The 17,186-nt window shown below is 40.1% G+C and overlaps 1 protein-coding gene across 1 annotated transcript in view; it reads left to right on the forward strand.

Moving 5' to 3' along the window:
• The window catches only part of SENP5 (SUMO specific peptidase 5), a 47,349-nt gene that overhangs the window by 9,241 nt on the left and 20,922 nt on the right, over positions 1–17,186 (forward strand). The window contains exons 3-8 of the mRNA XM_089675599.1: positions 6,678–6,783; positions 8,167–8,314; positions 8,581–8,628; positions 12,688–12,765; positions 12,897–13,034; positions 13,994–14,077. Coding sequence (XP_089531725.1) covers positions 6,678–6,783; positions 8,167–8,314; positions 8,581–8,628; positions 12,688–12,765; positions 12,897–13,034; positions 13,994–14,077 — 602 coding nt within the window. The remainder of the gene's footprint in view (positions 1–6,677; positions 6,784–8,166; positions 8,315–8,580; positions 8,629–12,687; positions 12,766–12,896; positions 13,035–13,993; positions 14,078–17,186) is intronic.

Raw genomic sequence — 17,186 nt, forward strand, 5'->3', positions numbered from 1 at the left:
GCCAGACACCTGTGCATATACTGTTGTTGGTCAGTGATGCATCCCATCATACTCCCTGGTGGTCAGTAGGGCCTGGGATTTGGCCACAACAGCAGGGACTTCCAAGGCTGTTGAAGTTGTGTGAGCACCTAGAGCTTTACATACACTTTTGTTCAGGTATTTTTACTAATTGAGAGAATGTTAGATGTTTGTTCAAATACTACACTAAAAGAACACCTGTATGCATGGTTAGATTGGATAATATTTACCTTTCATGAAGAAACAACCACTTGTTTTGCTGTTGGTCACGAGACTAAATGCCGACGCATTGGTCATGTGGCGTCAGCTTAAAGCGGTACTTCACCGAAAAGGAAGTTCTGTTTATTTGGCCCTCCCTCTTTAACATTTGGCTCTTTTTTGGGGGGGGGGGGGGAGGGGAGTGGGTACCTTGTTTTTACCAGTACCCACTCCCACTTCCTTTCAGATCACCTTGGTGATCCAAGCAGACATTTGACACCCCCGCCCCCCCCTCTCTCCTTCCCCGCAGCCTTCTGGGACACATCACAGGACTCAGAAGACTGTGGGACCATTCACAAAGTGCAACAAAGTGCAATACGGTATTGGTAGCTGCTGACTTAATTGTGGGGCGGAAGAGACTGGAGAACTGCTTTAAGGGAGGCTGATGATCATGTGCCTCTTGGAGTGGTTTCCTAAAGAAATGTAAGAATTTCTTGTTACAAAAATTATGTTTAGAAAAAGTTATCTGATTTAAAGAGGGAAAATCTTAAATTTGAACCACAGGCAAACCACTAATTACACAGCCGAAATATATGAATGGGAGCTGCTTAAGGACTTGTATTCCTGTCTATCCCCTTACCTCCTGTAGTAGAACTTTTTCCCTTAGAAAAAACTTGCATAAAAGGGTGCAAAATATAAAATGCTTTGCATGTTAAAATGCACATTTTGAGTCGAGAAAGTTTACTTAAAACCTCAGACCGTTGTTTTTTTTTTTTTTAAATATATATGCGCACACTATATTGCCAGAAGTATTGGGACGCCTGCCTTTACATGCACATGAACTTTCATAGCATTCCAGTCTTAGTCCAGGGTTCAATATTGAGTTGGCCCACCCTTTGCAGCTAGAACAGCTTCAACTGTTCTGGGAAGGCTATCTACGAGGTTTAGGAGTGTCTATGGGAATGTTTGACCATTCCTCTGATGCCTTAAGAGTTCCTTTCACTGGAACTAAGGGGCCAAGCCCAACCCCTTAAATAAAGAAAAAAAACAACCCCACACCATAATTCCCCCTCCACCAAACTTTACACTTGGCACAGTGCAGTCAGGCAAGTACCGTTCTGGCAACTGCCAAACCCAGACATGTCCATCAGATTGCCAGACAGAAGTGTGACTCATCACTCCATAAAACACATCTCCACTGCTCTAGAGTCCAGTGGCGGTGTTTTTTACACAATTGCATCCAACGCTTTGCATTGCACTTGGTGATGGCAGGCTTGGATGCAGCTGCTCAGCCATGGAAACCCATTCCATGAAGCTCTCTATGCACATTTGTTGTGCTAATCTTAAGGCCACACGAAGTTTGGAGGTCTTTAGCTATTGACTCTGCAGACAGTTGGCAACTTGTGCGCTAACCCCGTTCTGTCATTTTACATGGCCTACCACTTCGTGGCTGAGCTGCTGTTGTTCCTAGTTGCTTCCACTTTGTTATAATACCACTAACAGTTGACCGTGGAATATTTAGTAGAAAGGAAATTTCATGGATGGACTTATTGAACAGGTGGCAACCTATCACTGTACCACGCTTGAATTCACTGAGGTCCTGAGAGTGACCCATTCCTTCACAAATGTTTGTAGAAGCAGTCTGCACGCCTAGGTGCTTTAGTTTATACACCTGTGGCCATGGAGGTGATTGGAACACCTGAATCCAATGATTTGGAGGGGTGTCCCAATACTTTTGGCAATATAGAGTGTTTGTGTGTGCAATATATCTTTTTGTTTTTTAATTGTTTTTGTGGGACGAGACCGTATTGAAATACATATTACTCAGGGTTATTACGTAAAGATGACTGCTTCAAGTGATGCTCAGTTTAACTGTTTTTACATAGAATTGCGAGCCTGAATAACACTTAAGGTTGGCTCTGACCCTACAGATAGATCACCTCCCCAAACTCTGACTGATGATTAATCAGTAGCAGACATCTCAGTTTATCCCTCTAACTCTTCCTGTCAGCATGTTTGCATACACCATACTTGATTTGGGTCCTTATGTTACTTTTCCTCCCTGTTTGTGCACTGCTCTAAAGAGGAGCACACTAAGCTGATACCAAGTCATATTTAGGTATTTACATTGCTTTTAAAAATACATTTAATTTTAATCAATACATAGCTCGAGTTAAGCTTTATGTGCTTTCTTTTTACATGGCATTTTTGTTACATACCAGTATTTTAGATATATAGATGATATAAGGGGTAAATCCTAGAACATTTGCTTTTCTGGATCTGCTGTCATTCACTGGGAATGTTTTTTTTTCTATTAATGTTAAAGCAATTTTCAGTGATCATACTGCTGGTAGCATGATGGGTCTATGCTGAACCTCTGACTCAGTAAAATTGTATCAAACAGCTCAGATTTGGGAGAAATTGGAAAGTCTAATCAATGTGAGCAGTGATCAGTTGATTAGAGGTAATTAGCTAAAAAGGAGCCAGTGAACATGCACACCTTTATAAGTATACCCATGATACTGCATTCCTACATACATATTATTCTCCTCTTAATCCCATGGGGGGGAAATAAGCTAATTTCTTTTGGTATTTTGTTCTCAAGGATATAGGTGCTGCTTGTTTGTCAGCAGAAAGCACAAGAAATCTGGTTGCATTTTATCTGGCAATGTGACAGTTACAGAGATCAGTTTGCAAGGACCAGAGTATCTGCATTGTTTGTCTGTCCACCCACCGAGAGGCTGCATATATGCATGCCAGCCAGCTGGAAAAAGTTAACACAATCCATAAAGTTAGGCCTTAACTCAAACTAAAGTGTAATCCTAGATATAAGTGAACCTAATCCTAAACCTCAGTTTAAATGTATAATATAATCACAATAATACCATCATGTTAAAAATGTTAACTTTTTGGTGCATATACAGTATGTGCAGAAATCTCCACAACAGAAAAAAACTACGGTAAGATCTGAAAATTCTGTTTTTCCACAGGGGCCCACTCCTCTCACAGCCCAACTGTTTCACGGACACCCTTATCTGTTCCTAATTAAAGTGCATCTAAGTCAATATTTTGGATAGAGTGATGAGGGCTTAGGACCTCAATCAGGATTTTATTGCTGTCAATAACCCAATTGGGGTGTTTTACACTCTTTGTCCTGGTAACTATTGTCACTAGGAATGCAGTGGAGAACCAAAAATTAAGTCCTCACCTGAACGGGGATAGATGTGTCCTCTTCCAATTGGGACACCTTGTTGGCAACTGTCTTAAAGTAAGCATTGTAATTCCCTTCACTTTTGAGAGATTTCCTTTTGCATCTACAGGATAGAAGTGAAATGGAAAGCGCTCTCCAATGGGACACAGATGCAAAAAAAAAAAACCTTACAGGGATTTTATTAACTCATCCCTACTCTCTCCACAATGGTGGGGGGGGGGGGCTTTTGGCTTTTATGTACTTTACTGGTACTACTATAGTTTTCTCTATTTCAGGTACTTGTATAGTGCCATCAATTTACGCAGCACTTTTATTTATATATGTATATATATAAATATATATTGTACATTCACATCAGTCCCTAACCCTCAAGGAGCATACAATCTAAGGTCCCTAACTCACATTCATTTTCAAAGGCCAATTTAGATATAATCCAATTAACCTACCAGCATGCATGTCTTTGGAGTGTAGGAGGAAACCCACGCAGGCACAGGGAGAAGATGCAAACTCCAGGCAGGAGGTGCTCTAATCATTTGTAGTACTTACAAAGCATATATACTGCTTGCACATTCATGTGATTGGCTTGCATTCACCACCATTTGCTGTATATCTGGGCTTTCTTTTATCAATAGAATATCAGCATCTCCATAAAATGTATTTTATTGGAATTTTAATAGTGGATCTAAATGCACGGCAGGCCCATAGCACTCTTACCATAATGCACATGCTCCTGGGAAGTTACTTTATCCCAATGCCAACTGGGTTGTACACAGAGATGTGCATGCATAGTTAAGTGTACCATTAGACGAATTGCTAGCAGGCAGAAATACAATTTTATTTAATGAAGAGAGATACAGAGTCTCTTCAGTAATAAAAATCTGCTTGCTAGGAATTTCACTTGAACAGCTGCCTGGCCCAATCCTATGCTGATTTTTATTTGTGATTCACCATTCCTGCAGTAAAGGTGCCATGTTTGCATCTGCTGTTTCCCATTTTATATATTTTCCAAACTTTGAAAATGCGTCAAATGAAGATTTTAACCCTAAACTGTCTATTTTTATTTTCTTCCTGCTTCCACCCCTAAGGGAAAAATGTATAACGTACCCAAATGTATGGGACAAAGTGGCTGATCAATGTACCTAGAGTCTGGCTAATAAGTATGCCCCCAAATGTTTAGAGTACATCGGTATAAAAAAAATTGGACTTTTTAATATTTGATGAAATAGGCCAAGTTTAAACATTACACTTTTATAATCTGATGATTCTTGTGTATCTAAAGCAATTTTTCTGTAAAAAATATGGGAGCTACCATTGCTAAAATGTTTTGAGTAAGGTCCACAGTTGTCATCTTTATCCTTACTTCAGTACTTTGTGTAGTAAAGAAGAAAAAAAAAGCTGTGAATGTGATTTCAGACAGCATGATTTGCATTTTTCAGTGTCTAGTGCTTTGCAAGTACTGAGGCAATGATAAGGATGACAAACCACATAGCCTTCACTTTAAAATGTCAGCAATGACCGCTCCTAATATTTCTCTTCTGACAAGTTCTGTTAACCCGTTCACTGCTATTGATCCTGGCTTCATTCTGACCTTTTGTTGTACGTGTAAACAGGCTAAATGTTCTAGTTTGTAGCCCTTAATTGTCTTTGTGCACAATGTTGTGATGGATGTGTGAGCAGTATATCATATATCAATAGCAGTGATATGATTATAATTTCTTCAGGCACAGATTAACCTTCACCTCACAGCGATATAGTATGTTTGCATGTTTTGTTGGTGCTTAGAGCTAAATCCTAAGAATTCAGTCACTTTGTAATATATGCTGACTTACTATGAGTTAAGTCCAACAAGGTGCATGTCCCCTTATGGACTTGTCTTTTATTTACAACTTCTGGAGCTCCAACACTGGACCCTTTGGTCTCGGCTCCTGCAGCTACAGGGTTGCTTGCACTTCTCAATTAGAGTGATTTGTTTTATGTGAACTCATTCACAGAATAGCAAAGCCTTCTGTGAATGGGCAGTGGAGGGGAGGGAAGAGCTGCTGTGTGGAGCAGATGGTGTCTCCTCTCAGAGCCCCAGGAGTGTGTACTCTCCAGCTACCATAAAACTGTCAGTTGTAAATAGGATAACTCCAAGAGGTGGCCTGCACCCCCTTGGACTTAACCCCTGAGTATTCCTGCAGATTCTAGAAAGTGGCTGAATTTCTGGAGTTAGGCTTTAATGTCTATACATAGGGAGATATTGGCCAATCCTTTAATGGATTGTTAGAGTTCAGGGGCACCTTCCCCCAATCCTTACCAGATGCTGACGATGGTACTTTTCAAAGAGAGTTCTGGATCCCTCAGTCTTCTCCATAGTAGAGTGAAGGTTTAGCATGATTGGCAGGTACATTTCTCATCACTTTTTGTGACTGCTTCAGTCCAAGGTGTTCCCGTAGATCGTATTTATGGTTAGCATACATTTTTCAGGTATAATACTTTGTGTGCGCTATTAGTATAATGGAAACTAACATTTTCTTCAGCTTTAACAAACGGATCCCTTGTTATTTGGCCCTATGTGTATTAAAATGGGTTCTGCTGCCCTTATAGAAGCAACAGTATTGGCTTCTATAATGGCAGCAATGTTTTATGCACATTGTCCATTGCACTATGACATGTTTGTTCTACTGCTCAGTTTTGTCTTACCCTAAGATTGAGTTGCTGGTGAATTCTTGGTCTTGGCTAAAAGGAATTACTGAACACAGAATCCTTTTGTGTTATTGCACAGGGGATCTCATGAGTAGCTAAAGCTGGATATACACATAACAGAATTTCTAACAAAAAGTTATACCAAAATTCTTGGAAAATTTGTACAATTCTCAGTACATTTGAATGTCGTTCGAAAGTAGTTCAAGATCTCACTTCTAGAATGAATAGAATTTACTGAACGAAAGCAGCATTCGTTGTTAGAAATTCATAAATTTAAGATATAAAAAATGTTCATCTTGCTTCTTTGAATTTTTACTGCAGTAGAAAATGAACATCGATTTTGACCCCACTAATAATTAGAAAACTGAGCCTTATTTCAAAGCTCTTGAATAGAAAATTGTTGAGTGAAATTCTGTTAGTGTATACCCAGCTTAAGAGTTGCGTTTTTTTTTTTTTTTTTTTCCCTCTTTTATCAATCTGTAAAATACAAGGAGAATCTTTATTCTCATGAATCCGTATGGATATACATATGTAGGCATTTCAATATTTTTTCTTCTTACCCAAGGGCTGCTAAATGAGACTATGAAGAAATATGGTAGTTTAATCCCATTGTCTGAGAGAGAGGTGCTGACTCGATTAAAGGAAGTCTTCAACGAGGACCTTTCCTACAGGTTTGCTATATTGAAATTATGGCTTTGGTGGTAGATTTAATATATTGTTTTCCCTGAAAAGGGAATTTGTCAGACATTCCAACGCTTTTGGTTCTATTGCACATAATACTATACGGTATATAGCTCAATTTCTAAAACCATTTATCTGTAATGGATTTTATAATATGTCAAGACACAATTCCTTTAGTGTTGTGTGTTTTTTGTTATGATTGGTTGGATGTAACAATATTCCTCATGCAGAAAAAAAGATCAGTAAACATAAATGTTATGTACCTAGATTCTGGTTGCTGTGAACAGCACAGACTTTCCTTTCCTCTAGGCCATGGTGTCCAAGCTGTGGCCCAAGACTGATATGAATTACGTAAAATTAGTTTTTTGTTTTTTTTTTGTAGGGTAATTTTTTTTTTTTTTTTTTGTAAAAATGCATTTACTAAGTGAACACATGCGGCCGGAGAAAAATTTGACACTGCCTCTTTACTGCATGTTTATAAGTTTTATATTCCCAAAGAAATGTATCCCACACTTCACAATCACACCTTATTCATGTCATCGGTTTGGTGGGCAACTATTTTCAAGAATGAAGCACTTGAAGGGCAAAATTAGAGGCAAAATATCTGATGATCACTTTGAGAATTGCTACTCCATCCACCTAACAATATATTAATGCTTTAGTTTATCACAAACCGTGTCAAATATTTCACTTATTTAATGTTACCTTGTTTTACTTTTATAATTTATTACAAAGTTTTATTACTCGGGTACATTCTATATCAGTAATCGTTAACTTGTGATCTGCTCAACTTTTTCTCATCAGCTCTCCTTATTGTTAATGTATTTATGTGTGCCCCAAGTTCATTTCTTTTCTTGCAATGTAGCCCAGGATTGTCAAAAGGTTGAACACTCCTGCTCTAAGGTCTTATACATCTTCTGATAACATTTGTCAGGATTTTACTGCTGTATACCTTTTTTACTTCCTGTACCAATCACAACATTGTTGACAGGAAGGGAAATGCACATCCTCAGGACCTGTCAGAATAAATGCTTGTCAAAAAACAGGAAAAAAAAAATCTGGAGTTGCACTTTTTTTTTCTTTTTTTTTAATCAAATCATTTTTTGATGGGTTAACATGGTTTACAAAAAAGAAAAAAATAGTTTTTTTAACCCCACAAAAGAACCAAGTCCCCCACCCCTCAACAAAACTCCCCAAAGTGGAGTATCCCACACAATAAACAGGTATAAACCAATCAAGTGCAGGCGAAACTTAAAATGTTGGAATGACACAAGGAGTTAACAGAAAGTTGTTAGTTTCTTGGGGTTGTTTAGTTACAGTCAACTCCAAATTGGAAACAAAAATTAATTTGGCTTTACATTTTTATTTCCAAGGGCTTCCTTCATCAACAAAGAAATATCAAAATACAGAGCCAAGCATTCCAAGACTACTGCATGCAGTTTCCGCGTCTTATACAATAAACATGTGCTTGATCTGGATGACCTCACTACCCTCGATGGACAAAATTGGATCAATGATCAGGCACGATGTGTTTGAATTTATTTTCAGGTTTTTATAGAATGTTTGTTTGTGGTGAAGTGGCCTATTTTTGATCTATTTTTAAATTAGTGACCGATTTCTGACTTGGGGGAAAAAAATGAGTAGTTGTATAACTGCACCGCAGGTGCATGGATTTTTCTGGCTTTTGTTGATTGGTAGGAAGATTGGCAATTAGGTCTCTTGTGTTGAGCAGTCAAGCTTTTGTTTAAATCTTTTTTTTAATTTTTTTTCCTTTCTCCCCCTTACAGGTTATCAATATGTATGGTGAGCTAATCATGGATGCTGTTCCAGACAAGGTATGCCTTACCATTAATCCTTTTTCTAAAAAGCAAGCTAAAGTTCTAGCACAGTATTTCTTGTTAATCGCACATGAGTAGAATTGTGTGCTTAAAGCAAAGGGTGTTTTATTTTTTTTTTTTTTGGGACAGTGCGGGGGTTTTTTTTCCCCTTTTCTCAGATAATGGCAATGTGTGTCTTTCACACCTTAAGGCTAAACCCAAATAATTATTCAAAATCTGTCCTTACAGTGCCTTCCTGAATTGCAGGGGTTAGTTAACTGCACAACTAGGCATGCAGAAATAAAGTGCAATACGACTTTGTCTTTTGCTCCAGCATGGTACCTGCTAGATGTGCAGCCTTTCCCTCAAAGCCTCCCTTCTAAGGCGCTCCTGGCCTTGGTTGGCCCTGACTTCTGCACATACAATATAAATTTAATAGCCCTGCTTTTGTAACTGATGGTTTCAATGGACCTCCCACAGTGTGGAGCCCAGAGTAAGATGAGTAATGGGTATAGCAGGAGCTGAAGAGACTAATGAGCATTTAGCTCTTCCAATGTGTGAGGAGGGTTGGGGGGAGGGGCCCACTGCAAGGGTAGATTTTTGCCTAATTCCTGGAGTTGGGCTTAATCATCCAGACGTTGATTACTTTGTTAGAATGAGTAAAACATACGGCTGGAACTTGGCAAGTTCTGGCTTCTTTACCATAGTTCTTTCAAAGAGGACCTGTCATTAAAGAAATGTGTGCTGCCACTTCAGAAAGTGTCTATATCCATAGTCATCTTCGAGCAACAATTACCCAGTATTGTACACCTGGTTAAAGAATGAGTTGGGGACCTTAGATTGTAAGCTCCTTGAGGGCAAGGACTGAGTACATCCCTAAGTGAAAATGTCCAAATTGGGCCCAAAGTGTCAATATTTTGTGTGGCCACCATTATTTTCCAGCACTGCCTTAACCCTCTTGGGCATGGAGTTTACCAGAGCTTCACAGGTTGCCTCTGGGGTCCTCTTCCACTCCTCCATGATGACATCACAGAGCTGGTGGATATTAGAGACCTTGCGCTCCTCCACCTTCCGTTTGAGGATGCCCCACAGATGCTCAATAGGGTTTAGGTCTAGAGACGTGCTTGGCCAGTCCATCACCTTTACCCTCAGCTTCTTTAGCAAGGCAGTGGTCGTCTTAGTAGTGTGTTTGGGGTCGTTATGTTGGAATACTGCCCTGCGGCCCAGTCTCTGAAGGGAGGGGATCATGCTCCTGTTTCAGTATGTCACATGCTGGCATTCATGGTTCCCTCAATGAACTGTAGCTCCCCAGTGCTGGCAGCACTCATGCAGCCCCAGAACATGACACTCCCACTTGACTGTAAGCAAGACACCCTTGTCTTTGTACTCCTCACCTGGTTGCCACCACACACTCCTGACACCATCTGAACGAAAGAAGTTTATCTTGGTCTCATCAGACCACAGAACATGGTTCCAGTAATCCATGTCCTTAGTCTACTTGTCTTCAGCAAAGTTCGGGCTTTCTTGTTTATCATCTTTTAAAAGAGGCTTCCTTCTGGGATGACAGCCATACAGACCAATTTGATGCAGTGTGGGGCGTATGGTCTGAGCACTGACAGGACGACCCCCCCCCCCACACCCCTTCAACCTCTGCAGCAATGCTGGCAGCACTCATACGTCTATTTCCCAAAGACAACTTCTGGATATGACGCTGAGCATGTGCCCTCAACTTTTTTGGTCGACCATGGCGAGGCCTGTTCTGAGTGGAACTTGTCCTGTTAATCCGCTGTATGGTCTTGGCCACCGTGCTGCAGCTCAGTTTCAGGGTCTTGGCAATCTTTTTATAGCCTAGACCATCTTTATGTAGAGCAACAATTCTTTTTTTCAGATCCTCTAAGTTCTTTGCCATGAGGTGCCATGTTGAACTTCCAGTGACCAGTGTGAGAGCGATAACCCCAAATTTAACATGCCTGTTCTCCATTCACACCTGAGACCTTGTAACACTAACAAGTCGCATGACACCCGGGAGGGAAAATGGATAATTGGGCCCAGTTTGGACATTTTCACTTAGGGCTGTACTCACTTTTGTTGCCAGCGGTTTAGACATTAATGGTTGTGTTGTGTTATTTTGAGGGGACAGCAAATTTACACTGTTATACAAGCTTGACACTCACTACTTTACATTGTAGCAAAGTGTCATTTCTTCAGTGTCACATGAAAAGATAGAATAAAATATTTACAAAAATGTGAGGGGTGTATTCACTTCTGTGAGATACTGTATATGTAAAGTGTTCCATTAATTGACAGTGTTTATATAAGCAATAATCTCAAGAGGTGTATGCCACCTTCTGGATTGCTGACTGTTTACAATTTACACTTGACTATCAGTGTTCAATGAGTGCATTGTTTTCGCTATACTTCTGTGCTCTGGCAGCAGACATGAGGCTTTCACACACACAAAAAAGAGGGGTGTGAAAAAGAGATTCACAAAAAAGTGGGTACATCATGGACAGAATGCGATACACAGAATAATTCCCAAAAATTATGCTTTATTATACAAAAATTGTAGACAATAGGGTAAATACCCTGGTTCACCATCACCTCAGTATGAGATAATACACAAAGACCTAAAATCACAAAAAGGCAACATCAAGACCGGTCTTATATAAATGTGCTGCATATGCAGTGACAGATATCTGTCTAGTGCATTTGCAGCACCAACACATTGGTTACACAACCATCAGGGAGTGTATCAAAAAATTGTACCATAAGGTATATACTTATACAGCACTATGCAGTAATGGCTGATATCAGGCACCAAAAAAAGGATATAAATGGGGGTATGAATATTCCTGTCATAACAGGATAATGGAATAGTGGCAATATAGCCCCTATGCAGCCTCTATGTAAGGCACGAGTGAGGGGTGGACATGTATGGATTCACAGTAGACATGCACATATGTGAAAATGCAGTCATTCATGAAAGAATCACTGTAGATATCCTTAGTGAGATAAAGATGGCAGGGCCCTGCTTTCACGGGGTTTCTTCACCGCAACATACGGGCTATAAACCACCTTATTACAGATGATAATGTGACGCTTGCTGGGTCCTCTGTCTCTTGTAATATATAATTGGTGCCTTGCACCTTGATAGTGAATCATATAGTCCCCATCCATCCGAGCCATAGGTGATACTTTCTGGAAGTTTCCTCCGTCTGGATTACCAGGCATGGTCCCGGGAACTATCGCTCACACCGGGACTGTGACTGACGGCTCAGTTCTCACCTTGGTGCCTGTGCAGCCTTGCACAGCTCGTGGTGCCCAAATATGGCCGCTTCCCTGTTTGGTCAGCGTGTATGGTGCCAATGCGCGCAACCGGAAGTGCCGTATCTGACGTATGACGTCAACGCGTTACGCCGATGGACGTATCTTACTCGGCTATTTATGCTGGGCTCAGTACTGCCCATATATGCAAATCGGTTGCTGGCAATCCTTCTCAATGGGAAAAGAGCTAATTACTTTAGCAAGACAGCTGGTCATTACTCAATTAAAAACAGTGGATACCTAGGCACACTGAGAGGGAGGGAAGAATTACCTACCCTGTATATCGTTAAAAAGGGTCAAATGTTTGCCACCTAACCTCCCACAAGGTGGCACTATTAATAATTTTACACACTTGACTATTTTTCTAAAAATACTTGGAGATCACATTCAATATTTAACCCTTTTGAGAATAGAGTATCATGTGTATAAATCCAATATTTCTCACGTTTTAATAGTTCTCTATCAAAGTCACCTCTCCTCTGAGGGAAGTTTAGAGCATAAATACCTTTTACTTTAGTACCCTCTAATTTACCTCCATGGCATTTGGCATAATGTTGAGCTAAATTGCTTTCAGGGCCATTGGACTTAAGTGTCATTGGACTAAAGTGTTCACCTATTCGTACCTTAAGCTGCCTTTTAGTCTTACCAATATACATTTTTTTTTTTTTTTTTACACTTTTAGCACTTTTGATATGTTCTCTTTACCACAATGTTTTAATGCTTGATAATGGCTGCTTGTATTCTTTCATACAGGTTCATTTCTTAAACAGTTTCTTTCACCGTCAACTTATGACCAAAGGTTATAATGGTGTGAAACGATGGACTAAAAAGGCAAGCGTTTAAAACTTACTCTTGCCCATTACATTTTTTATGTAAAGATTTAATGTAGTAATGAAATTATATGGTCCTTGACCATTCTTTAATTTGAGCTTTGAAAGATATCTTTTTCTGTTTTCCAACAGGTTGATGTTTTCAAAAAGATCTTGTTGTTAATTCCAATTCACCTAGAAGTTCACTGGTCTCTCATTACTGTGAATATACCCAAAAAGCTAATTTCTTTCTATGATTCCCAAGGCATACATTTTAAATTCTGTGTAGAGGTAAAGTACATATTATAAATTGGAGTTCATCGTTTTTTTGTTTGTATCCTTTACCCTTTAATGTTTTGATTTCATAACCATGAGTATCTTTTTGAGTATAGGAAAATACAGTAAGGGGCATCATTTCATTATATAGAGTAATGGCTCTTGGTGTATAGTATGTTTAAACATCAGCTAAAGTAAAGGGGTTCTTTTATTACTGGCAAGATATAGAAATTGATATAGGTTAAAATTTTTGCAAAGTTTTGGAAAATGACTCTTTACAAACAGGTGTTTTTCATTGGAATTGTTTTACTCCCAAATGGGGATTTTCCACCCTCTCTATCCCTGTGATGCTAGAAACATAAGTCTTGGCAATCAGTCAAGGGCCAGGACAACACAAACAGCAATAAAAAAAAATTGTTCTTTCCGCACTGTACACTGTAAATGTGTCAGTGTTTTCATTAAGAGCAGAGTAGCCTGTTTTTGTTCCCATCTCCATTGCTGTTAATATTTCCCTTCTCCTATGCTTCCAAACTGCCCTGTTTACCAGTCAAAGCTCTTGGAAATACCCAATACTTCCTTCCACTATGTTTTTTAAAGACACTTGATTCGAAAATTACCAGACCTGAGCACCATCATGTGGTGGTGTGGGATGCTTGGCTTTGTGTAGGCTTTAACAAAGAGCAGAGAAGGCAATTGTAGCAGAGGAGGTTGGGTATAAAGAGAATGGCTACTTTGACCTAATTGGGTAAAGTGACTGCTCCACTTTAAAAACTGCCTTGCTGTGTTCTGTCTACATTGGAGAGTTTTAATCTATACTTTATGTATTTATGGTTTCTATATCTGTAAATTGATCCATAGAATTTGTATTGCAGTGACATTTTGTTGCTCACTTGTTTTGTGCATTATACTCCTTTATTGAAGCCTACTCTATTTTTTTTTTTTTTCTTTTTTTCCTGAATATGCATCATTTGCAGAATATCCGCAAATACCTAATTACAGAAGCCAAGGAGAAAAGTTACCCAGATTTTCTTGATGGATGGCAGACTACTGTTAACAAGGTATGTTGCAATTACAATGCAGTTTTTGTTTTTGTAGCATTTTTGCTTGGTGACATTATCTCTCTTCACACCTGACCACAAGCAACTGGTGACTTTGTAGTGGAAGTTGGTCAGCGCAAGGCATACTTGTACACTTTGACAAGTTCCATTTACAACTTGTGCTTTAGGGGTAGATTTCAGTGCAGCTGAACTTAGGCTTGGGAAGCTATTCCATAAATGGCTCTTTTGCATTGTTCTGAGTTATGCAGTTTTGCATTGTTCTCCTGTTATACTGCCGCGTACAGGAGATTTGGACACTGGCAAACCATGAAGTTGTGTTTTTTTTTTTTTTTTTTTTTTAACTTTTTTCCATAGTGACCTCATTCTACAGTCTTGCTACACCCTTGGTGCAATCCAGACAGCAGGCAAAAGCATTGTTGGTAAACAGGCTAGGATCAGTTCTGGTGGAAGGCAGAAAAGCAGTTTAGAAACAATCTAGATGGCAGGCATAGGCATCATTGATAAACAGCTCAGGGTCAGTTAACGTGGAAGGCAGAGGCATAGAGTTAATCAAGGCAGCAGGCAAATAATCAGCACAGATTTTAGAAACTGGGAAATGGCAGGCTGTTAAAAATGAGGGGAACTAATATTTTAGTGACGTGATAACTTTGGAAGCAGTCTCCAATACATAGACCCGGTTGAGAGGGACAATGGGGACAAAGAACACTGGTGTGTCTCCTAACTCTTCTGCATACCCGACATTTTTTTGGCGTCGTCTTCCTGATTCTGTGGGTGGAATGTTTTCTTGAAAATGTTGCTCGTGAAGTCTGCTCACACAATCAGCGAATGTTTTCTGAGGGGTGATCCTTGCTCGTAGATAAGGGCAGTGGTAATTTCTTCTATGTATTTGAGGAAGGTGGTGGGTCTTTCCGTTGACTTTTGATAGATGACAAACGCATTATAAATGGCCAAATGGAAAAAATTAATTGCAACTTTTTTATACCTGAAGAGGGACTTTCTTGTTGACAAATAGGGGCTGTAGCATCTGATCATTTAAACCCCCCCTCCCATGCACCGATTATAATCATGGATACGTTCAGGTTTTTGGATGGGACTGCGTCTTCCATGAATTTCCACCGAGATGTCATTGTGGATAGTGGACAGAACGTAAACATCTCTTATCCCTCCATTTCATGGCCAACACTTCCTTGTTTCTCAGACTTTCGGATTCCCCCCTTAGTAGCCTTGTGGTTGCTAAACTTTGTGGCAAGCCTTTTCAGTTTTTCGGGTGGCACCGCAGGCTAAGGTTTTCTCACTGTAAAGATGCCAGAAAAGGGGCAGACTTGTATAATAGCAGTGGGAATGCCAGATCCCAGACAATTTTGCCACTTGTGCCAATGTAGGTTGGGCACTCGGGGTTGGAGCTTTGGAGTCTTTGCCTTCGTACACACAGAAGGCATGCACTTATCCTGTAGCTCTTTCACAGAGCTTGTTCAGCTTCAGACCATACCTGGCCCTTTTACTGGGAATGTATTGTTTGAGTCCCAGCTGGCCAGGGAAGTGGACAAGGGATTCATCCACACAAATGTGTTGCTCAGGGACATAAAGTTCTGCAAACCTCCTAGCAATTTATAAGGGGGTGGATTATGTACAGTTTGTCATGGTTGGGATGATCTCGGGGAGTGCACTGTGAGTTATCATTGAAATGCAGGAATCGCATGATCAGATCATCGTGTGACCTGGACATTACAGCAGAATAAATGGCCATATGATGGATGGGGTTGTTGGACCAGTAGGCATGCAATTCATTTTTTTTTTTTTGTAAGCCCCATGTTAAACGTAAGGCCCAAAAACAATTTTAACTCCTGCACTGTGAGATGTCTCCATTGGAAAGAACGGCCACAGGATGTACTGGGATTGTTATCAATATATTGCTGAGCAAAAAGGTTTGTCTGGTCCACAATGTATCGAATATCGGCAGGGAAAAACAAATTAAAGAAAAAAAAAAAGGAAAATCCGTTTCAGAAAAATTCAGTATGGGTCTACACACCTGGCTGTGCGGTAAAAGGGGGGATTGAAGCTGATCCTAAGCTGGAAGGCAGCCATAAAGGGTTTGCCAGAGTGTCAGGAAGATATGTTTGTGCCCTAATTCTTGGGGTCTGGTGGGATATTTCACTGCTGGTACTGGGCCTTTCATCCTGGGGTCTAGCTCCATTGGTGTCTGCTGATTGACCGTTGGGGTGTATGGCGCTGCTTGTGGTTGCCTGCTCTTCAGAGCGCCGTATCCTTTTAGGAGGGACTACTTCCTCCTGCGATTTGGTCACTGACCCACTTCTTTCTACTGGCTCGTATTCCAAATTGGTATCGAATGGTGAGAGCTCCCCGCTGTTCTAATCTGACATGCTGAGGATTTTGAGTGCCTCCTCACTAGTAAAATATTTTTTGGACATTGCGGCTCTGGTAATTATGGCTGTATGAGGGGTAAACTGCTAATGGGTGGCAGTTGTCGACTCTGTGACAGGTACACTAATTAGGCTGCGGTGACGGCTGTGGTGACAGATGCACTGACGGGTTAATCTGATGGCTGCACTGACGGGCACTCTTTATTAGGGGCAGTGTGGTGCACAGTAGTGAAAAGGTTAAGTTTAAAAACTAACTGTTCCTAGGTTCTCCTCACATGGGATTGATGTCTGAGGAGAAGACAGCGAATTGTAATTGCAGCGAAAAGTGGTTCTACAAAGTTTTGATTCGAGGGGGCTAAATACAAATGCACACCACACTTTTCAGATATTTATTTGTAAAAAAATTTTAAAACAATTTATCATTTTCCTTCCATCGCACAATTATGTGCCACTTTTGTGTTGGTCTATTACGTAAAATCCCAGTAAAATAAATTTTTCGGTTGTAACATGACAAAATGTGGAAAATTTCAAGGGGTATGAATACTTTTTCAAGGCACTGTATGTCAAGTTGCATGTCAGAGGCAGCAGTGAATGAGACAAAGAAGACAGATGTTTTGACTTTGATCAGACTGACCTCAAGGATCTATAGTCACTAATTGTCAGATACTAAGCCTAATAAAACAGCTGCATTTGTTTAAAAGCTACCTCAAAAGCAATTGGCCAAGGAG

This window comes from Staurois parvus, unplaced genomic scaffold (assembly GCF_062004578.1).
Source record: "Staurois parvus isolate SC_StPar_1 unplaced genomic scaffold, SC_StPar_1.0 ptg000155l, whole genome shotgun sequence".
Taxonomy (NCBI): Eukaryota; Metazoa; Chordata; class Amphibia; order Anura; family Ranidae; genus Staurois; species Staurois parvus.